The sequence below is a fragment of the Dermacentor andersoni genome, chromosome 8 (genome assembly GCF_023375885.2).
Source record: "Dermacentor andersoni chromosome 8, qqDerAnde1_hic_scaffold, whole genome shotgun sequence".
Taxonomy (NCBI): domain Eukaryota; kingdom Metazoa; phylum Arthropoda; class Arachnida; order Ixodida; family Ixodidae; genus Dermacentor; species Dermacentor andersoni.
This window is the reverse complement of record NC_092821.1, coordinates 83,738,211-83,762,283: the sequence shown is the minus strand read 5'-3', so window position 1 is coordinate 83,762,283 and position 24,073 is coordinate 83,738,211. Positions and strand designations below refer to the sequence as shown.

Here is a 24,073-nt window from a genome sequence, read left to right as displayed (position 1 = left end):
ATTCTAGATTTCGTCAGAAACAGCTCGACCGCTTGAAGCAGAAAATCTTCAAAGCGTGTGAAAGACCGCTTTTAGGATACAATGAGAGAGCTTGTGTTGATGCGCTATAGTGCACCAAGTCTGAGCACAGCCACACCGAGCTGTAGGCTGTATTCAGTGTGACAGAATTTCTTGTGGAGATGCACCCATTAGTTCGTTAAATCGCCGACGAATGTATACTCCGTTTTGAGCAAAGAGCGCCACTTCTAACCTCGGGCCTGCGGAAAACAGTCTAGGCAAGAAAATGTGTGTCTTTTTAAAACTTATTTGTTTATTTTTCACAGTTGCAACAACCCATGAAAAGAATTCAGTGATCTATATTACTTTCTGCAACCAGAAAAAATTTCCGCAAATGCAGACACAAGATGTCAAAATGCCTCGTGAGCTACTCGCAGGCATTTTTTTTTTTAATGGGCACCTCAGCCAACATGTGGCGTTCACCTTTGTACTTGGCTTCAGAAAAAGTGTCCACAACCGTTGACAATGGAAGTGAACACAGGGATTTGCGAAAACGCTTGCAGCAGTGTTCTTTTCTTTAGCGGCCGCCCGGGCCATGTCATGGTGTTCCCCTTTGGAAGTTGAATACACTGTGGCCACGGATCAAGATAGCTGCGGGGGCAGTCAAACTCCACGCGCCAGCGCGCGTGAGCGGCAATTGAGCGTCACACATATGGCGAGGAGGAAGCAGGTTTCGAGCACCCTGCGATAAACAGCACGATGGTGATATCGGTCATATTGAGGCACCTTAGTCGATCACCGCTCGCGGTGCAGTGCAAATGTTGTCCCCGAGGCAAGATATCGAGCGCTCCACCACACGCCGTGTGCTCCCCTAATCAGTTGCTCACACACATTAGTTTGTCAACGCCACACGGATAGTTATTTTGTGCCACGTTCGTCACCTCAGCGCTTTGCACGTGATTTCGACGAACTTCGGCACGTGGCCTACGAAGCCCACCCGCGAGCGCGAAGCCCCGGTCTCTGAGACTGCGCTGTCGCACAAGGTATTCTCGGGAGCCTGACTGGAGTTGAATGCACAACGTTTTTAAATGCCTGCGACAAATACCGCATCCTGCAAGACAGCTCGCGGAGCGCGGGGCGTGTATTAATCGTGAGGTCATCTGACCTTGACGAACGAGAGAGTTTCTCCTCCGGACAGTGGCGTAGCCAGGGTGGGCCGACGGCACTTGAGCCTACCCCCCCCCCCCCCCCCCCCCAGCCAGACCTATGTTCCGGCGTGCGCCCTGCTCACTTTTATTCCTGGCAAGTCGCTTCTGAACAAAGGCGAATATCCTTAGAACGCCCGCCCCAGACAACTACATGACGGTACACGCCTTCAGGCATACCAACGGCTCGCTCAACGTAATGCAATTAAATCTCGATCTAACGAAACGCGATCTTACGAAGTTCCCGATCTTACGAAGAAATTTCCATTTCCCGGCAGGTACTCATTGGGTTGAGTGTTTCCATCAACCCGAATTAATGAAACAAACTTGGCCGAACTCGATTTGAAGACGTTTGCCATGAAACAAATGTCTAAAAAAGCGGTGATTCCTTTCTAATTTCGACACAGACGGGTTCTTCTTCGAGCACGCGTTCTAAAGTTATCGCGTTAAAACATCTAGGGTGCCATGGTCACATCCCTAGCTTTAATTTGACGAGGCTGCGCGATGTGCCCATTCACGGAACCACCGACTCAACACCGCCTTGGTAGGGGCACTGGTGGTTGCTTTCGTTATTTCATGGTTTGTGTGAAAGATGGCTAGATTAGCGGCAAATGCGATGCCGCGATAGCCTTTTCAGGTGCGCTTCGTTACAGTTTTAGATTTTGAGGGACCAAAAAGTTCTTTCTCAATTTTGCAAACTTCCTGATTTAATGAAATAATTCTTGCAAGGTCATCCCTTCGTTAATTCTAATTTCAACTGTAGTTGTATTATGATGCCCCATGAATGAGAAACACAACAGAGATTAATCGAACCCTATGCCCTCCCTCAACCCCCCCCCCCCCCCCCGGAAAGAAAAGAAAAAAGTGCTCGCTACGAGTCTGCCTCCTCCGTTATCTCGCTCCTTGACCATATTCCGGGCTAAATAAGGCGCATGATTTTATTGAACCGCTAGTTTTCTCTCAAGAGTACCTGGCATTACAATAAGTATCAACAAATGTGGCCACTGGCAGCAAAGTGGTTAAAAACACTGCAAAATAACGAGGAATTTTTTTTTATAGACGCTCTATCGGGTAGTGCGAAGGTTTTCCCTTGCGTTAACGGCGGTAAATTGCATTATGCATCGTTGAATCTGAGACAAACAGGTTTCTCACAAAGAGTTATCAGTTTCATGTGAGTGGCTACATAATATTAACAATAGAACCTTTTCATAGTTCGCATGTGAACGTATCGGTACCACATATTTGCGAAACAAGTGGCGGCATTTTTCATTGTCGAAATGATATCGAGGTGCTAGACGCTCATGCTCGTACTTCTCACTTGCAAATGACTTGATGACGGGAGCCACGTCTTTATGTTGCCTGCCATAGCAGAGGCCAACTTTACTCGTATGTTGTACATGCAAAATTACTACGCTGCCAAATGTTGTGCAAACTTGTAACAGGTAAGCTGGCTTTACTAATCTAAAATAAAGAAAGTATAAAGTACTCAATAGACGTTCAAAGTTCTACTGTTACAGTGTACTAATTACATTTGAAATCATGGAATTAGGTCACCCACGAAAAGGGAGCAGTGTCTGTTCAATCTGTTTCATAACCAGAACCAGGATGGCTTCATTACACAAGAAGTAACTGTTCCCACCCACATAAACCCGGAGCGTTTTGACGCGTTATACGAAGTTGTCACATAAATATATGCACAAGAAACTATGAAAGTGGTGTCCTCTTGCTAAGGAATTTTATTTCTTTTAATGAATGCTCACCTTCCAAATTAGCTGGTAATGAGGGGACAGGAAAGTACAAAGTTGGGATTTTTGTTTTTACAGACAACCCACCCATAAAAAGATTCTATAGACAACTATTACCATGTGCACGTTCCATTCCAATATGGTTTCAACTCGAGCTTCGGAACCACACTTCTGCAAAGACGTACTAATCAAATGATGTACGACAACACCCTTGCATTGTATTACCTACATAAATGGCTGCATGTTAGGGCAAAAGCCATACGTGGCTCGTTACAATGGCTCATACTCGAAAAAAGCGGCGTTTAGCCGAGTGATTCTGAAGTATCATAAGCCATGAGCAATGGCTCATATCCGAAAAGGAAATCATAACCTGAAATGGCTCATTCCCCCTAAGCAAGCAGAGATGCAATGGCTAAATATGAAAGGACAAACGAAAACAAGAAAGAACGAAAGAAGGAACGAGAAAAGGAACTAAGTAAAGAATTAAAGAGGGATGAAAGAGCAAAGAACGAGAAAACAATGAAAGAGAGAACGAAAGAAGGAACGAGAAAAGGAATAAAAGTACCTTTAAATAGTGTGTTATGTGCACACATGTGTTGTTGGGGAAATCAACCGACAGCACAATGCGTTTACTTCACACTGCAGCTGATTATGTCGTTCAACAATCTGACCTCTCCTATCGGATAACTTGATGCGTTACCACTTGTGCCAGCAGGGCTTCACCTTTACGTGTTACAGGAGTGTAACATACCGCCGATTTTTTGTAGACTCTGCAGAATAGCGTCTTGTAATTCATTTCGATATCGCAGCTTAGGCCAGAAACCCGGTATAAGCAAAAAGTATTAGCGCTTGAGGTATTAAAAACTTCAAGCAATGTATGCACATTTACGTACGGGCCGTTGCTTGTAGAGAGGCATCATGCTGTTCCTTTTCATCAGCAACTCCGTAAAACCACTTCAGTGTATGAACATGGTACCATGATTTTGATCAGGGACGCAACTAGACGTCCCGTGAATTCTCATTATTCCAGAAGCCTGCGTTTCGAAGGATGTTAATACTTTCGCAAACAACCTTTACATGAGATCTTAGATCTTTATACCAGTGTATTACATAATTGCATTTACCAGTTGTACTCGTGAAAAGGTAGGCCTAATAAAATAGAACTGAAATTTATATATTGTTGACCTCTGTGCACTGAAATTCTCTGTAGGAAAATTTTCACCAAATATTGCAAGTTTATCTTCTCGCACGGGTCGTTTTGCTTACGTGGTTAGCCCGAACAGCGAAAGTTTTTAGCCTGAGTTGCCATCACTGGCTGCCTAAGCTTTTACCGTTGTTAAAAGTGCTGGCTTCTATATATTTTATTTACCTACTACTTTATGTTATATTTTAACATGCGGCCTAGATTCACGTTCCTTCCCGCCTCTTTCACCCCCCCCCCCCCCACAAAAGAAAAAAGAAATACGAAGGATCTGGTTTGTGCGCACAACAACCCAAGTATTAAAAATACGCGCCGCATTTGCAATCCGGAACAACTACAATCCCAACAGAATGCGATGAAATGTGCGGAATCTGGGTTTCTGACACCAGCTTATTGCGTCAGATGCACACCTGAGACACTTCGTTTTCATGGAAGCTTCGCACAGACCCTCGTGCAATACCTTTGCTTCAATTCCATGAATGAGAAGCCGGATTTTAGTGGAAGAGTGAAGGCGTTGCTCGAGTTTGGTATTTCACATTTTTTCACTTTTTGCTGTTTGCCGTTTCAGAAGTCGCCTCAACTGTGGGTATAGGTGAGTCTCACTAGTAATTTTCGCAATTTCAGACACCCCACAACTTTACACCTAACAATAGGTTAAGAAATGTTATACTTACGTTCAAAAATTCTCAAGAGAATTGCTGACTGCAGCAAGACTAAAGCAATGTCCGCTTACTTCATACTGTAAACGTAAGAATTCGTGTAATATTTCTCCAACTTATGAAAACAAAAAACAGGGTAGATACCATGCAACTTCGATTTGGGATATATCTCGTAATCCGTTATTTTGACGCTATTTTTCAAATGCTTTATCGAAGTTTTTCTTGTTATTATTACAGAAATAAAACTAAGGTAAGAACAACGCGCATGCATTTATTCGTGTAGCTACAAATGTGCGTTACTTTAATATGCACGTCTCTTGATTCTAAACAGCAATAATTGCATCTGTCCCTCTCATCTCAACCTAACACCGGCGATTCCATTGAAGTGAAGCGCTGTTTCAATTAACGTATGCAAGCCCTACAACAAAATAGTAAGCGTGTGGTATACCTATGCACCCAACTCTTAAGCTTTAATGTGGCACTGAAAATTTCGAAGTAAATCCTTCTAAAATATATATTTATATATATATATATATATATATATATATATATATATATATATATATATATATATATATATAAACTGACTTTAATAATTTGGGTTTCCAACGGAACGCCCACTGATAAATTGTTATGGCTCCCTGAGAAATATTCTAACGGTCGCTCTAAATACAGTTTGATCTTGGCGTTTTATTTTTGGGGTGCACTAAAGGATTCGGGGAAAGAGACGAACGAAATTCCATTTACTTTTGGGTGCTTGCACTCAAGGCCATGTGTGTATTCACGCGTGCTTGAAACGAAAGATCAATAGTGCGCGCAGACGTGTACAAGCCCCGAGCAAAGGAGACGAAAGAAAGACGACGGTCCTTAGTTGCTGGACATGATAAATGGGCTATAAAATACTTGCGTAAATCTGTTGCATGGATTACAAGGGCATTTCAAGTCCCGTATTTGAAAATTACAGGTAGAATTCAGGGTCGTGCATCTTAGCCTAATTTCGGTATGCTTTATATGTATCAATTGCTGTTGACGAAATTAGAATATAGCTTTTATTGGTGCTTTGGAGAGTTTGCAAAATTATATTTAAGGTTTGTTTTATTTTGCAACGATCTATTTATAAAGATAGTGAAATATATTCGTAACACCGTTCTTTAATGACTGTGAAGGAAAACCAGGCAGAAGCTGGTCTCTGCGTCTACGAAATATATTTTTAAACAAACCCCCTTTATCAGGCTGGAGCCTGATTCCGCCGATTCCACTGCTCGCACACAGTCATCTTGCCGGACGTGTCGTCGTCGTCTTTAGTGACCGGACCATTCTGGCACGTAGTAGTCCAGTACAACTGGACTAAGTTCCTTCTTCCTAATTCAACAAGTCTCATCAAATTTGGTGCACGAGTTGCGCGGGGAGAAAATCATCCTTTTAAATAATTGAGATGGAAGCTCCCAATATAAAACTTCCTCGTAAAGGAAACAAATGCAATCCAATGGAAATGTTTTATGAAATCGCTTATTCGCGTTTTTTTTTAGGTTATCGCATATTACCGCGCATTGTTGGCGCGAATTTTAGAAAATCTGTTGCAATAGCGCAGAGAGCGAAATATATTAGTTGAATAGAGAAAGGCAAGCATGCAGAGCCTATTTATCCGAAGGAATATTTTGATGGGGCATTTGTCGTTCGCAGTGATGAAGCAGACGACACAGGCAAGAAAGTACTTCTGTTCTGCTGCGCCGTTTGCCTCATCGCGCTGCTCATAGGTCTGTTTTTATGGACATCCAATTTGAGTCAGGGTGAGTGATGCTGTTTTGATCTGTATGAGGGTTTCTTCTCTAAGGGCAATAAAATGCGATGAAATGTGGATAAGTGTTACCGTTAGGTCACAGGAAGCAGCGAATGGAAAACCAAGCTCTAGACGACAAATGCCCGGCCCTGCGCGGTTTCAATAAAGGTAACATTGCGGTTTGATGGTCCCATCGGACTATATTCTGCAAGTACGATAGGATGAATATTTAGGCTCGTCAGAATAAATTTCTTTGCACTGATTTTGTTACGGCTGAATATTTCATAAATAAACTTTTACAAGGGCATAAACGCCGCGGTAATTGACGACGGCATCATAAGTGCTGTTGCCGCTTAGGATGTGAGTAGTCGTCATGTTTTACTCGAAATGTTGCTTAGCACAGAATTATTGCTCCTCTTAGAGCAGGACAGGGTACCAAGGCATCACTCATATTCGCGCGGGCTAACCTTTAAGACGGTACAGTTTTTTTAACTGCCACATTCCGTGTCGCCCGTTCAGTCAGACGGTGGTTATCTCACCTGTTAGGGCACAAAAGACCGGCTAGTAGTGCGGAGAATCGATCCACAGAACATTGGGATTGATCTAACCTTCCATGCGTGTAAAGAAAAAAAATGTGAAACCATTACAGGATTGCATAAAAATAACGTCGGCTCATACAAATATTGAAGAGCCCAGGTCTCGTAATGAAAACGTGGTTATATTAGACGGCGTTATGTTTCTTTATGCATCGCATTAAATTTGCTTTTCTCGACTACGCCTTTTTTGTGGAAATGATTATGTGCCACCGAGTTCTCCGGCCTACATAAGGCGAAAGCTTGAAACATTTTAAATGCCAGTGAGACCTCCTTTCTTCTTTGTACTCAATTAACCCCTACGTGAAGCATGAAATATGAAGCACAGTGTCTGTTTAAGTGTATCTCTAATCCCCACCGATATTAAAATAAAATGGCGTATATGATATGCAATTATATGTACATATTGACACGTGTACTTGTTTATCTTGTTCGGGTGACCGCATTTCACCGTTTAAACAAATGTTCTCACTGTTCACCGATGTAAATAGAATGCCTTCCCATTTATTGAGCTAGTGTAAAATTTTGCCAATATCTAAAGGGCAGGTCCCTCAATATCGTAAGCCAACCTCACCCATGTGGCCGCTGGCAAACTGCAAGGATCCTACAGAACACATTTCACAGAGGAGCCTGAAACTGCAAGAATGGGATACCACAGTGATTTAGCAGTTCGAACGTTAAAAGTTTCATGCTGGCTGCCTCTTTCGCGCCCCACCGAGCTGCCATTGCAAGACGAACAAGACAAACAATTTCCTATGAACAATACACGCAAAAGAACTCGCCGAGCATCAACACCCTGAAGCGGAAATAAGAAGCCTTGTCGAGTACTTGGAAGACGTGACCGACTACGCCGAGCGGTGTGTAATTGTGAATTCTCATCGTTTCCAAGAAATTCGTAACACGGCCTCTTGCGAGAGGCCACGTTTGCGATGTCAACCATTGTTACAGCACATGCCTCCGGGCCCTTGTACTCAAGGGACCCGCATGAGGCTGTTGTGCTACTTGCCATCAACAATCACTTGTTCTTTTTTATTCATGTAACGCTATTACACCCATTGTTCTACATTATATGTTTGCAGCATACCCTACTTGACTCATTCTCATATTTTTTATTTCTTTTGTATTTTAAGCGATTGTTAGATCTTAGTTTTAGGCCTCTCTACAGCCACGTCACATCAGCCATTAAACCATTCCGTACTCATTACCACTGCCTTGGCGTTATTTTGCCACACTTGGCCCTTGCGCTATTAAACAGTACAAATGATCATTCTTATCATTTGCACTACAGAAATACGCCCTAGTATTTAAGATCTTCTCTGTAGTACATGCAAACTACCTTCTCTTGGTGATCTCAACACTGCGGCCACAAAAATCGCACGCCCTGCTTGATGATCACACAGCCGAGCACCTATCTGTTCCCCTATGCTCGCGAGTATACAAAAGTTGCATTATCGGACACGCACCGCCAATTACGTTATTTGCTACTTCAGGACATGCAGAGACTGTCAACGACGCAAGACGCCACTAACAAGAATAGCGAGATTGCTTCAGGCAGTCAAAGTGGGTCCTTGCCGAGATAAATTTATTGGCGCACTTTGTCACGTCATCATACGGAAATCAGCGGGTTGTCGTGCGGATGGACGACCTTACCCACTTCGCTGAAACGAAAGATCTGCTGACAGGCAGTGCAATCGAAGTGGTGAAAGTCTTCATCGAGGGCATACCGATTAACATGGTGCCCCGGAAGTCATCACCGACAGAATAACAGCCTTTGCAGCAGAGCCCACCCAAGCCATTCTGCAATACAGCCAGACAAGCCACAGCAGGACAACTGCCTGCAACCCGAAGACGAATTGTCCTGCAGGAATGCTAAACAAGATACTCACCGACACGTGAGCAATGTGTGTCGACGCCTAGCACAAGAGGGGGGATGCCGACCTTCCATACAGAACCTTCGCATGCGAAATTGCAGTGCAAGAAACAGCGCACATCACGCGTTTCAAGCTGGTTTACGGAAGGAACACGACGACGACGCTGGATGCCATCCGACTGCGCGTCACCGACGAAGAGAATCTCGACGTAGCCCCATTCTACAACGCACCGGAGAAGCACAACTCGCGCATCTGCGCCTTAAAGCCAGCAAAACACGAGCAGTCGACACCACAATTTTCGGCAACGCTACATGGAATACCAGCCCAGTAACTTCGTTTGCATTAGGACCCAAATGCCGGTTAATACCCAGTGATCGACGCTATTTCTGGTCCTACAGGATCATCCGGCGTACTGGCGCACTGGCCTATGAGGGGTTGCCACGTGACATCATGCAATACAGCTGCACAGCTCGCGGCCGGAAATAGTCGATAATTGGACCTTAAGCCCTTCTGACACGGCTAACGAACGATATGTAAAACTTCGTGTCTATTTTTGTCTATTGTGTTTGTCTTATACGGTTGATCTAGTTTTTTGTTCTCGTATTTGTAGTATCACGACGATTCTGTTGATAAGGGTGGCATTATCATGCGTACAAACTTCTCCTTGTTATGGGGGCTCCATCTGACCCACTTCGTACTTTATGTTATCGCTCGGAGTGAAAGACGCCTGCCTGAATTCGAACTTACTCGAATACTAGCGTTGATTCTATCATTTGTGTAGGCTCTCAACGAATATTGTGTGGTAAGATTGCAAAGCCGCCGCGAACACTGTTATACTTTCTGTAAGGTATTCGAGACTAGCGATTACTCTGGACAGTTTGACGAGTCATGCATAAATGTCGACGCGCGGATCTAGATTTTCGAGGATCGCCAACAGGGCCCGCCACTATTGTGTTGCTTTGAGTCTTACTCGCTTTTCATTTCAGAACCACACCAAAACAGAATGTTATGATATACAGTTTTGGTACTGTGCTTGTCACCGTCACCACAGGGTTACAAAGCAGTAATTATTAAACTTAGTTTTACCAGGAATATAGGTCGGCCGCCACATACTGAAATTGTCAAGAGGTAAGAACATGTAAATATAATATAGGTAAACCGATATATCTTTAGAAAACATAAGAAAAACGTTAAGCATGGCACACTTTTATTACCATTAACCTCTGCTAGTTAAAATCACAAGCGAACGCTACAAGCTACGTCCTCGCCAGAAATCCCAGAAGGGTGTCCCTGCTGGGAGGTTTCGCAGGTGTCCTCAGCTTCGAAATGACGTCGTCCTCAGTGCTGAAGTTGCGTCGGAAATCCAGCATTTTTTAAAGCCAGCGTAAATATTCTCGAAACTGATTTTACTGCAGGCGTAACGGAGAAATACTTTTGGCTCCGTGACTTGGCTGTATTTGTTCACGAAGATAGGTGGATATTCTGTTGTCACGAATGTATGCCGTTAGCTCATTGTTGGCAATATGTCCAAGAAAAAAGCCTGGCCGTATTCGAAAAATGCGGCACTAACAATACATTGAATGCAAGGCGGGTTGGCTGACATTAATAACATTGCAGTAAGTAATAAAACAAGGCGTGAAAGGCGCCGCGTTCACTAAAAAAGTCGCAGTATCGCCCAAAGCTGAAGCATTGATAAGGAAAACAGATTATTAGGCAGCTACACAATAAAACGAATGCAGTTTTATCATCCGTTAAGCTCGTAAGCAATCCTTTGGAAAATAAATTAAGCATAGCGTCGCATGTGCATAGGCAAGCATCAACACATCTCACTCGATGAGCGCGGACCCTTCCTGTCACAACGCTGGCGTGAGGAAGAGGGGCCGCAGTGAGCGGAATTGACTTCTCGCTTATACCCGCACTAAGTGGCGGGAAGGCCGCGCGCACGAAGCTATCAGATCAGCCCTTGGCACTTCCACACTCTGTAATCATTGCAGCTCGCTTTCGAGGTAGCTGCGGCGCGGCCGCGCTCAATCGTGCTATACGCAGCCGCCGCCGGAGAAGACCCCCTCCAGGCCTCAGGCCTTGCGCGCGTGTGGAATACGGCGCGCTTCCTACACACCTTTCGCCCTTGCGCGCGCGAGATGACGGCGCCGTCCTCGGCTAACCCTCGCCCACTCTCACAGGCACCTACAGCACATGCCGTGCGGTGTTGCCGCACTTGGATTTTACACAGAACATCACGGCTGCGCCGACGGTCGCAGCGGAAACGCGCCCGTAGTGTCCACGTATTTCTTAATGCAATAAGAAAAAGCCAACATATAGGGGGTAAGTAAACGACCCTTGGCACTCTGTTTGAGAAAAAACACTCAGAAAGCTAGAAGATATATGTTGTATGATATGTGACAGCGGCCGCCGTGCGATTTCACCTTCTGTAGATTCACACAGCGAAATTGGCGTCTATAAGACGACTAAACACTGGCAGAAGCACGAAAAAGCTCATGCGTGGGGTGACGTAAAAGGACAGATTTATATGCGAAGGATAGAGCACAGTCGGTGTATCCCGAACATCTACGTTATTTTTGGTGCTCATCTATAAATATATCTACAGATTGACAGGCAACCGCCTCTGCAGCTGGTACATTCAATTATCGATTGGTTCGAGGGAAGTATTGAATCTCTAAAACCTTGCGTTTTACAGTTGTACACTTTAATTATCTATTCGCAATTTAATCGGGTGGATCAACGACTTCTAGTCTTATTGCAGCACTAAGCTGTTCAAACGCGATACGCTAGGTGCCAAATGCAGTCACAATGCGCAACAATGACCGCCGTATTAATTTTATGTCATGACGCATTAGCTCGGTGTCCAGGCACACACCGGTGGCGTAAAAAATTCCGCAGCCATGCTGTCCATGTATCTTATTTCAATCGCAGATAATTTACATTTTCTTGTTTATGCACACCTACCATTCCATAGTGAGTGCGTGTTTTTTATTATGTTATATCGCCTTTGCTGCTAGGTATTCTGATATTGCAGCACCGCAGTGGATCCACCATCTTATCGCCTTCCTGTAAATTTTTGGAGCACTCTTATCTCACTGGAGTCATTATTCACTAGAACAGCGGTGGCGAAAGGTAGAGCATCTGCCTCGTATTCGGGAGGTACTTGGTTCAAATCCCTGCACCGCATCTCTAAGCAATATTCTTTTACGCCTTTCTACGCCAGCTCATTCATGGTTAAGAGTGAAAACTGTATCGTCACACAACCTTATTCTCTGGCAGCCTCGACTGCGTTTACGATAACTTGGCACCTTTTCTGTGACTATAACACACGAGCCATCATACCTTACGATTACATGGCTTGCCTCACTGCATTGTTTTCTTTTATTGTTGATGAAAACATTGGCTGCCCTTGCTTGCTCTAATCAACAGCGATGTCCTTTTCTCTATTAACTTTGAGACTAACATTTTACGTTCCATTTATCCCCACGTGCAGTTTTTATTCATTCGGCGAAATTTCTATTGATAGAAGCAACATCAAATAGGTTAAAGCCGATCAAGAATATTTAAGCCTAATGAAGATGACTTCACTCTAGTTATGATTATTGACATATACTTATTACTGTTCACCTGAATGAGTAAATAATTAGTCATTTTTAAGAAACAATCAAAAAAACCGTGCAAACGTTTGCATCATACAACCAGGCTCATTCGGATGCTTCACAGAATATGCGTGCGAGATGAGCCACTGGAAGGTATGCTTACGCACTCTTTAATAAGCCCGACGAGGAAGTTTTTGCAGTAATTTGTTTGTGGTTCGCTAGGTTTCTATCAGCATTGGAAAAACTTCTTGTGTAAAACGTATTGTAGTAATAGAAAAACGGCTGTGCATTTTTTCATGATGGTCTGCAATGTTCTCATTGCTCATTTTGCTCTAAATATGCATTGGACCAGTTATAGACAGAATAATAAATAATTATGCAATAGGCCGAAATACATAATGTAACCGCCATGCTAAAAGTGACTGAAAACACAATTACCTTATTTCTGTCGAGCTACGTCGCACGTGCATATCTTTTATTTCTCGGACACGTTCATCTGTGCGAGATAAGATTATATTATCTCTCTATATATGTGTAAGTGGCTGCTATTTTCCGTGGGTGACTTCACTGTACTTCTAAATGACATGGCTTTGAACGGGGAATGTTTTCTGTGCCTAAGGAGAATTGATGAGCTGTACCTATTAAGCTGCTCACGTAGTAGCATACAACTAATTGGTATTTATGACAACCGTGTATGTCAGCAATTTCGCTACTACAGCGATATATCAATCGGCACTCAATGACCATGAATTTGCAGAGGAGGACATCGATGGTACCGCCACCTACAAACCACCGAAGCACAATGGTCCAGAAGGCAGCGGCGCAGCAACTACAGCTCAGGACCTCGGAACAACTGCCGCGTTAAGGACTAAAATATACGTTACAGTTCAGCCCCACAGATCTGAAGAGGTATGCTACATAACATAAACATTGTTAGATATGTTTAAATATACTTTTGATTTGTGCTGTTTCTAAAACGCAATCAGCGTACGTATCATCTGTATGTCCGCCGTTCAGGTTCTACTCGCGAAAGTCCATTATACGTAACTGTGCGACTTTTCTCAAGTACCGCTTCTGTGTTTTACGCTTCTATGGGACGTCCATGATGCTTCAATGCACATATTTCAAAACTAGTAAAATTTTATAAACACATGTTTCCATAAAAGTGGCAATGCTGGTGCTTGTTTAATTTTGTGTTTATATGTATGTCTTTTTTGCTCATACCGTACGCTGATGTTCTAGAACCGAATTGAAAGGCACTGGAATAACGTGCAAAAATCTAATATTGAAGTGGCTTCGTGCATGCAGTGCAGGGGACGGACTAAATTTCAAGTACCTACCTCCGCTACCATAGGTTTTTTTAAAGAGTGCTGGCAGCGACCCCCCCTCCCCCCTTCCCTAAATCAATGAGCACATTCAACATAAGCTTATGTGTCCTCACATAGAGTGCCCTGCCATTGCGGCACTAAAGAAATCGAAGTGTGATAGCACACTTTGTAGGTAACTTTGCTTTAACCGGTCCATAGCTGCTCGGCAAAATTAAAGGTGAGCTTAATTATTTGAGTGACACTATATGAAGGCTCATTTGTGGTTAGGATGAATTTACTCATGTTATTCGATTGGTTTGTCCAGTCAATCAAGATCTGCAATCTAGACTAAGCCCGAAGAAGTATAAATTTTCCCCGACTGCTTTCTTTTAATTGTTTTGTTGGTGGACATACTTCTGCAGATGAGTTCTGTGGCCTCACAAACCACATTGAACGAGAGCCTTGGTCTACAGTATGGTATGGCGGGTTGTGCATCCGAAACTACGTTGCTACTCCATAAACACTCACAGTGTAGCGTGTGAATAATTCATAATGCTATACACATACGCTAACAAGTATTTTTTGTATAAATTGAAACCAAGATGTTGCATAAAGCTCTTTCTTCACGTGTAATACTTGATCTGGTGCGCAGTGCTTCGACAATCAAATATACAGCTCAGATAACAAAGTAAAGTTCTAGTATTGGTAAATTTGAGAGCGCAGCTCACAGGCGCACATTTCTGCGGTGAGCGCTGACGTGCCTCGGCGTCGTACTTCGGCGTAACCGAGTGAACAAGCACAGCCAAAGATGAAGGCCAACGCAGAGCGCAGCGGGGTAAGACGAGAGGAGGAAAGCGGGAAAGACGGGGGGAGGAAAGCGGAGAGAAGGGTGCAGCGGAAGCATGAGGCGGAAAGCGGCGGAGGGTACGGCGAAGGCGTGAGCAGAAAAGCGTTGTGAGGTGACAGATGGCGCCAGAATAGCGCGCGTCGTGCGTGAGGTCTCTCGACACTGGCTCCTGTGAATGGCACCCACGCGTCACCCACGCGTTGGCGGTCGCGATCTCCAGATTACCGAGGCAGTCGCGCCGCACTTCGCTGCATTTGCAACCTGCAGCAGGAGACAAATTGTCCGCTCCAGCGAATATATCGCGAAATGAAAACGCTCATAGACTTGTGTTGAAATTTTCGCATTAACGAGTGCCGTAATGGCCTGTGACTTTTTTTATTCAGGATAATTTGCATTATGTAACTGCTAATTTCATCATCGCGTGCCGGAATTTTAACTACCTCAAGGGAAAACTTCTCATCAGGCGAGATCCCGAGTGCGCGTAGCCTAGGAAGCAGCCTTGTTTTTCATTTGCGAATTAACTGATTTCTTCACAAGATCCTTCCTCGGTTATTCCATCAAAAATGATTGTATTCATGATCTGGAGGTCCACTATCTCAAACCAGCCCATCTCAATATTTCTGATGTGTCAATAACACTGAAATCTTACCTGTCGCAAACCTGCAACACAGCATGTGACTCAGTACGGGCCATGCAACACTTCTTATTATGGCAAATAAATTGGACTGCACTCGAGCAAATGCTTGCGTGAACACCTGAGCCGAATATAAGTCCCATCAAAGCAGTGCATGACACGCAAATTACCGCGACAGCATCTCGGCACGGGACCCATGTCGCAGAAAATGCGGCGCTGGCGGCCAGCGCGGACCGCCTCTGGAAGGTAATTCATTCAGAACCACGCATACCCGTGCACGCAGGCCCTCTGTGTGGGGCGAAGACGTGGCTGAACTAATTGGATTCAGGAGAGTAAAATGCATCAAGGAAATCTTAAAAAACGACTTGCACACAACCGACAGACATGATCACACCGGATTGTAATTTCAATGTACCAGAAAACGCGGTATTTCCATGCGGAAACTCAATCATAAACCCATTTTCCAGCGTCTCTACCAATCACTGAGCGGCGCGCCGAGCTCTGTTCCTTTCAACAGCACCATGCAGATGGCGATCAGCTCCGCGCATTCGCAGCGCATGCATGAAGCCGTGTTTCTACGGGAAAGCTCGCCTTCGTGCATAGCGTTCGTCTCCAGCACTTCCCGGAAAACATTAGGTAACATAAGCGCCAGTTGCCGGGAAGCGTAACAAACGCAGATCTTTGAATGCTCTCGAGTTCCAGTCTAAAAGGCTAGCTTGAGCGCCCTCCATATCTTGTACTCTAAAGATAGGTCACGCTTTCCTTCGGCTCCTTCAAAACCCTGTCCTTGGCACATTATCACGTAAAGGCTACTGCGCATAACTGTTGGTGGAATTCCGTCAACTAATAATAAGTTTGTGAACATCCACAATATCATATCCAACACTTGAAATACTCGCAATGTTTTATGCATTAGGAAAACGCAAAATACTAGTGTGTTCGAACTGTTGATAAAAAGTTAGTTTTTTACCTTCGGTATTTCGCCTGCATTGTCTTTTCCGCATTGGCCAGCTCTTGCACGGCGTAAGATTGTGGCGTCGTTGAAGTTTGTTAAACGCTACCGCTACCGCTATCTGCCCCTGCGTGTGAAAGTGTATCTTTGTTCTTGTGCAGAATTTCTACGCACATTGACATTCATATCAACGTAGCAACTCGGCATTTTCTATGATTGCAGAGCGCGAAACTGCGAGACTACTGTGCACTTCTGCAATGCAAAGTCAGTGACAACGTAAAAAATGTCGGTAAAAAAGTGAATGCAATGTAATTCGCAACTGCACAAAGTAAGCTTCGTTGTTTTATAGGCCATATAAATTGCAGTACACATTTACTATTCAAAACTGGGAATCATGGTATCACGCCCGCCTCGGAAATATAAACAGCTATCGTTCGATCACCACATATACTTTCTGTCACAACACTTCCGCGATTAAGAGAGCCAGCATCGGGGAGAGATTGCTTCGGGGTACCTGTCGCTTTAACGTGTGTCCTCCGTTGAGATAACGTAGACCCGTAGTGCAGGTGCGTCAGCAGACAGTTCACGCAGGGCGACCCGCTCTCTCGGCTAGAACTGCCATCTGCGGGAAGCGCTATCTGGAAGTGTTTCAACGAAGCGGGCGCGCTGTTCCGTGGACTCCGACATACTTACGCGCCGGCGTCCGCACGTGGCGTCCACCACTTGAGCCAATTCGGTCTATGCATTGTACAAACGCGGCAAGAGGTGTTTGATTTTTTGTTCAACAGAATTGTGCTTTCTCGTATATTGAAATTACAATCTGAGACCAGTCATTCTGTAGGTTGTGTGTAAGTCGTAATTTACGATTTTGCCACGTATTTTATCTTGAGAAATTCAATTAGTTGAATGAACGCCTGAGTATGTGTGGTCTGAAACCCTTTGACGCCTGAAAGCTGACGCTGGATTTTCTGCGACACGGGCTCCTTAACGATGTCTCGTTAAAATGCTCATCGCGGTGATGTTCTGTGGGCGGAGCTTTGTGCCCACCTCTCCGCTCCAAACATTGCCTCCACAATGGAAGCTTTTGAAGAAGGAGCGGGAGCACCACGAAGCGCATGAAGAGGGAGCTTTCATTGCCGATAACTCCGATTCTAATGTATATTTCAAATACTTCTAGAAAAGTACACTTTACATTCAAATGCATTTCACGACTCCGATTAACTGTGTTAGTGCCCTTTCAAAGTCGATACCGTGGTAAGATTGCGAAACATGTTAACTAACCACCTGAGTAATGAGTCTCGTCAAGGCGATGGTCTGATCCCTCGCAGTGGTCTACTTAAACACCTCTGCTACATGGGTCGGAGGGTTAATAACAAAGAAGGTTTTGATTCAAGAAATGTCTGGGCGATTTGTTTTACATTTATGCTAAATATATGTACTTCTACAGGATTCAACCCAGAGTGTAACAACGGAATCATCAGAAATGAACACAGCAGCAACTATTATAGCTACTTCCAGTTCACCTGAGCCAGCTTCAAGCACTGAGACCCCGACTAAAGCAATAGCTACGACCCCGACTAAAGCAATAGTTACGACCCCGACTAAAGCAATAGCTACGACCCCGACTACAGCAATAGCAACGACCCTGACTGTGACGACAACACCGGCCACGACCACATCAACGTTACCACGTGAGTGCCTCCAGGATTAGCAGCTGATATTCATGATGAGGCCGTTTTTTTCTCAAGTCATATGTTGGAACTGGAGAGCGCGCAGTGCGGGGCCCGGGGCAGTTATCACTTATTGTCCATTAGAATAGGTGCTACATAGGCGACAATCGAAGCCGCGTGCGTAGCATTATATCTATAATGTTATATTATGTAGACATGTATGGAATAAGAGAGAATGATTGAGAGAATAAAAATGCGTTGGATCGCATACGGCAGACATTGCCAGCTCTTGACTGCAAGCTTACCATTATCATTGAAAAGGAAGGCGTACAATTAGTGCATTTTGCCAGTGCTGACATATGGGGCAGAGGTTTGGAGAGTGACAAAGAAGCTTGAGAGCAAGTTAAGGACAGCGCAAATAGCTATGGAACGAAGATTGCTAGGCATAACGTTAAGAGACAGAAAGAGAGCGGTTGGGATAAGAGAGCAAACTGATATAGACGGTATTCTAATTGACATCAAGATGAAATAATGAAGCTGGGCAGGTGATATAATGCGCCGGTTAGATAACTGTTCGTCCATTAGGGTTACAGAATGGGTATCAAGAGAAGGAAAACGCAATCGAGGACGACAAAGACTATAGACGTACTCGCTATGGACTATAGACTTACTATGATTATATATTTACTGGCTAGGAACTAATGTGTTTAGAGGACTGGTGCTTCATTTTCACGAATGCTTCACAATGTCATTGCAAATGGTCCTTCGCCTTCTCTTTCAAGCCATCGTTTACAGACCCCCGACCTTGTACTCTGTAGTGTGCACCGTGGACTGCAACATCAGGATGGTGGTCCCGCCGGACGGTGTTTGCGACTTTATATTTTTCGACTCTCTATATGTGACTTGCGGTGGCGGAGTCGGCGACGCGCAAACGACGCCCAAGTTACAGCGTTTCTTCGACCTGGCCGCTCAAGGCAACGACACGCAGTTTGGATGCTCCATCGACGCATTGTAAGTTGTGAGATGCACTGTGCCGACTTCATAAGTTTGGGCGAGCGACAAAATATAGCGCACGTATGTCATAATAATCCAAAAATATGTCACTGGCTCATGCAAATTTATTCTAGTAAAATTATGAGAGAGTTGGCCCGAACTGATAACTGGTAGCTAGTTAACTTTGTTCTTGTTTCCAGTTACGTGACTTTGAATTGAAGGGAATTAGCCTCCCGGCCTCCTTTAAGCTGGTGACAATCTTAAACCGTAAGGAGTGGTAGGCACCCTAAGAGGCAGCCACGAGTACTCCTCGAAAGAGCGGTATTTTAAGCTACAAAATTGGTTGTGTGGAAACTAAATCAAGGTACTGTATGGCAATAGGCTTGCATGAGGGTAAAGGCGAATTCGTTATCGCTGAATCGATCTCAATGATAACCTTGTAGGCTTCCTAATTTGCACAAATTAGCAAAATGTCATCTTCTTATTGACCTTGCACATAAAAAAACAATTTCTCGTTTTTTTCGTTTTCGTGGTACGACTTGCGAGAATGATGTATATCAAGCGATAATAACCAAAGTCGCTGCATCTCAAACAACATGGGCCACTCATTTTCATGGCTTTAAAATAAGTCATGAAGACTGCAGATGTATTATTTTGTTCTGTATCTTGGGCGCTGCCCAGTCCTCGAAATAATGGCTCTGCTATATTGTTTCCTTGTTCGCAGACAGCTTGGCGAATTTGTCACTGACATCGGGAAATCAGATTCCCTGAAATGGGCTCAGAAGAAACTGTGGGCAAACAACGTGTACCACTGGGGCGTCATGAATATCTATCACGTTCTATTTTTTCAAGACCCGGATATCGTGAAGAAAGCGCTCGAGGCCTTGAAGGTAAATTCATGACATTTGATGTGCTGTCTAAAACTTCACTTCAGCTTGTATGTTTAACGAGATGCTTCGACTCCAAATGGCAGGTTACTAGGCGGTGACTTGAGGTAAGGGCGCTACATTCATACACCAATACAAAACTCTACAATGCAAACGCCTTTTTGACAGTGCGGTGGCGGCCTTCAACTTCTGCAAACTTCATAGTTAATATAAAGATTGCGCGCTCGATTGGGAATAATGAAAACATATTCACCAAACCGAAGGAACTGTTCAATAAATAGGCGCAGTTTTACCAGAAATGTGGAGCCTTCGATCGCGATAACAAATTAGTTGACAGGTGTACCAAGTAGGGAGAGTAGTACTCTCAACTGTACAAAATTACAACCATTCGCTCAATTACCAATATAACAAGCATGTTGTCGCGCGCGCACAAGCGAACATGAACACATCTCACTCGATGACAGCAGAAACGAGCTGCCGAAATGTTCGAGTGGGGAAGCGCGGCAGCGGCAGCGAGCGAATTGACCTTCGCGCTGCCTATAGCTTGAAGACGAACTAAGCGGCGAAAACAACGCGGACAAAACTATCAGCACTCGGCGCCACTCTTCCATCACAGATCGCGTTCAACATGAATGCCGGAGCAGCCGTGCGATACGCTTCAGCCGCTGGAGTAGAAGACCCCTTTTGCGCTGGAGATTGAGCCGCCTTTGTCGGCACGGAACCCTTCACACACTGTCAGCGCGCAAACCTTTTCATGCTGTCACGCGGGATGTGCCGGCCAGGGCAAGCTGGAATAGGCGACATCGCTTCGTGTTCCCATTGCATTTGTGCAATACGAGCTGCTGCACCCACCAGCTTTTTGGCTGTGCTTCTTGTTCACAGCGTTCACCCATAATTTGTTTTCGCGGCCTTTTCGGTATATTTACCGCTGCTGCGGACCAGGTGTATAGACCACTGCCTCTAGTGTCACTTTGATTTTTTAGGCAGCAGCCATGCAACTACCGCCCGTCAGAGCTTTCGGCCTTTCCGCCGCCTGTATTATGTTTTCTTTCGCTCCATTGAAGTGTGTGTGCGGTTTTTATGCCTTCTGAACAGTCCTTCGTGTACAGCCCGGTGTTTCCTCTGCTGTCAAACCGGGCCTCATATCCACATCTCCTCCCATTACCAACTGATGATGAGTTAGTTGCTGAGTGCAACAACTGTTCGGCCAGGTTTAGCCGTTGTTGAACGCCGGTATATTACCTGCTTGTATTGCAAAAACTCAGCCGTGTACAAATGGTTATATTACCAGCTTGTACAGAACATTTCAGTGTTGTTCTCAAAGTGGAAGACCTTTATTTGTAGGGAGATTATAATATTCCATCCGTAGGCAAAAATTAACGGCGAAAAGCCTGCCGAGGTCTTGCCCGCTCACAAAAGATACCGCCCGTAGCATTGCCTAAAAGAGAAAGAAAAAAAGTATGAATGGAAAGTAACAATTAGAAATTTCCATTGGATAAATGCACATAGCGCGTGCTTGTCTTAAAGTGCTATCACATTCAGAAATCTACACCCACTACGGACGTACAAATATCGTCGAACAAATCTGTTTTAAAACAAAAATAAAAGAGCACACGCCGTAGTTTGTACACCCGTCCACAAAATATTACGGACCATGAAATCACAGAAAGAGCTGAATATCTCCGCAACCTCACAATGAAGGCTGTTATTTGTATTTCGGGCCTCGGCTAGAATTTGCTAACAACATTGTCGCTTACAGTTTTACTGGCCACTGCTACATTCTGCTCGGGGATTGAACGTTTTCTGTGATCCCGTGGTCTGTAAACTTTTGTGGCCGGGTGTACATGAGCATAAAGTGTTTTGAGAAATAATTATGGTATGTAATGAATAAACAGTCGAACAATGAGAAAAACTATTGAAAAAAGACTGAATTTTAGTTGAGTTAATGCAAGTGTTTACGGATGTGCTATAAAGTTAGTAGAAAAAGGGAACGATTGTTAATCCCGTTTCAGTGGTTTACTTTTTAGTGTACAATCAACACTCAATTCAAGAGAGCTTAATAATTCGACAACCTTGTACTGAATAGCTTACTTTCCATACCTAGTCCGGATTTTCTTTGCTTTCCGAATGGAGCTTCTGGAGCCATGTCTCGTGCAGACGGTGTATCGGTAGGCAGTCTATAACTTAAGGTCAATGATATGCTCAGTCAGATTGGAATTGTACACTTTTCCATGGGATAAAATTTCACATTTAATAAGAAAGGAACGGGTTCAGCAGCTACCCTTACAGCATCATCATTATTTTCTAGGATAAAAAGTACGCTATTTTGCAAAATTATCATCCTGGCCTAATTGGCTTCAATTGTGGTTTCCCGTGCCAACATGAATGAATGAATGAATGTTTATTTTGACAGAAATAAAATACAAAGCATATAAAAGTTTAAAACATATGAAAGATATAAAACATAAAAGTTTAGCTTAAAACAATGTATAATGCATTAATTTAGGTAACCACACAGGAAGCAAAAAGCTGTATTACTCAAACATCCTACAGAAGAAGCTAAATCAATTACGAGGTGATTCACATGCGGCGTTCACGAAATGAGTTCATTGAACCACACCTTCAAGAACTTCTGCGTGTACACTTGCAAAGTTCAAGCCGGTTGTCCCCATCATAAGTTCGCATGATTTTACATTCTAGCGGGTATGCTCCTTATTAACCTTAAAAAATACAAGTCCAGCTTTTTATTCAGTTTTAATTAGTTAGTTGTCAGGCAGTCAGAAATGTATTTAGCCGTATAATTTTGCTGATGCTTCTACTTCCCGCATTGTGTAACCTGTAAATTTATTTACAGATATTTTAGGCCCTCGCCGTGCCCAAGCAGGAGTGGGTACTTCAATAAACATGAGAGTGGTACAAACTATAAATATTAAAAAAGGCAAACTCAGTCATTGTAGAAAGGCAAACGTCATAGAAATAGTATTTTTTACAACGAAGAAACGAGAGAGAGAAAGAACTCAGGTTATCGTGCATGTAAACAATTAAATCTCGGAAAATGTCATTCTCCCTGTTTTCTACTAATCAGTCAAGTGTCGTGCAACTCACTACAGTGCTCGGTAATTTGTTCCATAAGATATGGCCTGGTGGAAGGACGATTATTTTGGGAGTTTACCCTGTTAAATGGATGGCGGATGGTCTTACAATTGTTAGATCACATATACCGCGTTCGCACGTTGACGGACATAGATCAGCAGCTCGACAAGTTATGACATATCGCATCGTTTGCCTTGTCAGTGCATTATGACCATAGGAACTTTCTTGAAAATTGTACCAGCCCATTTTTACATAGAGCGGCTACCTCCTCCACAAATTATGGGTTTAGAAGCGTAGACTGTTGGGCCGGTTGGTGCATCTTGTAGTGTGGTTGAGCAGAAATTCGGATGGGAAGAAGCAGAGTGGTCAAACAGACGCTCAAATGAGCGTGCATACCACGAGCGTCTGTCCTGTCCGAACCGTTTCTTCCCACCCGTATCTGCGCTCAATGACACTACACCAAACAATAGATTGACCGCTTCAAACTTTCGAGCTCTAAAGTCATCGTTGTAGTAAATGACCTTGCAACTAACCAACTGTTGCTTGGCTTTAAAGAGAGTGTAGAAAAAAAATTTAGTTTTTCGCTAACCCTCTCACGAAGTACGACTGATAATGGATACCAAAAAGTAATATAGCTCAATTTTAACGTATAAGAACGAATCATGGCTATACCTTCTTCGGACTCGTTGCAATGGCCGTCACGAAAACGTCACTGTTGAGGCCGATATAGTTTAACATTCAAGACACTGATGACGACATATATTCGGACCGGCAGCACGTGCCTTTGCCGAAACACAGCAGGCAGTCGCGGGAGCGCAACCGGCGTCGACGAACGTGGGCGCACGTGTGAAATTCAGTAGACGGACAAGTTCACTGCGCCCAAACGCTGTGGTGGTTCACGTGAGCTCCGTGACCTTGGCCAGTCACGTGGGCACTCATGATTTACATCATCCAACATTATTCTCCTTTACTAGCGGGAATTTAGTAATCTGGAATTGTGCGATGCAAGCCGTAATGAATTGCGCGGGACAGGATTG

At 44.0% G+C, this 24,073-nt stretch overlaps 1 protein-coding gene and 1 long non-coding RNA gene across 5 annotated transcripts in view; one reads left to right on the top strand and one right to left on the bottom strand.

Annotated features, from left to right (window-relative positions):
* Positions 1-24,073, top strand: part of LOC129386733 (uncharacterized) — a 91,049-nt gene that overhangs the window by 11,084 nt on the left and 55,892 nt on the right. For 3 of the 4 annotated variants that reach the window (XM_072289793.1, XM_055074897.2, XM_055074895.2), the window contains exons 3-8: positions 4,717-4,740; positions 6,491-6,597; positions 13,411-13,562; positions 17,841-18,084; positions 18,846-19,074; positions 19,781-19,946. In XM_072289793.1, coding sequence (XP_072145894.1) covers positions 17,877-18,084; positions 18,846-19,074; positions 19,781-19,946 — 603 coding nt within the window. In that variant the 5' untranslated portion in view covers positions 4,717-4,740; positions 6,491-6,597; positions 13,411-13,562; positions 17,841-17,876. The remainder of the gene's footprint in view (positions 1-4,716; positions 4,741-6,490; positions 6,598-13,410; positions 13,563-17,840; positions 18,085-18,845; positions 19,075-19,780; positions 19,947-24,073) is intronic. The other variant, XM_055074896.2, reaches the window with a different exon arrangement.
* LOC140219834 (uncharacterized) overlaps positions 21,046-24,073 on the bottom strand; it is an 83,830-nt gene continuing 80,802 nt past the window's right edge. The window contains exons 2-3 of the long non-coding RNA XR_011896071.1: positions 22,044-22,120; positions 21,046-21,381 (exon numbers count right to left, since the gene is read on the bottom strand). This is a non-coding gene — a long non-coding RNA (uncharacterized lncRNA). The remainder of the gene's footprint in view (positions 21,382-22,043; positions 22,121-24,073) is intronic.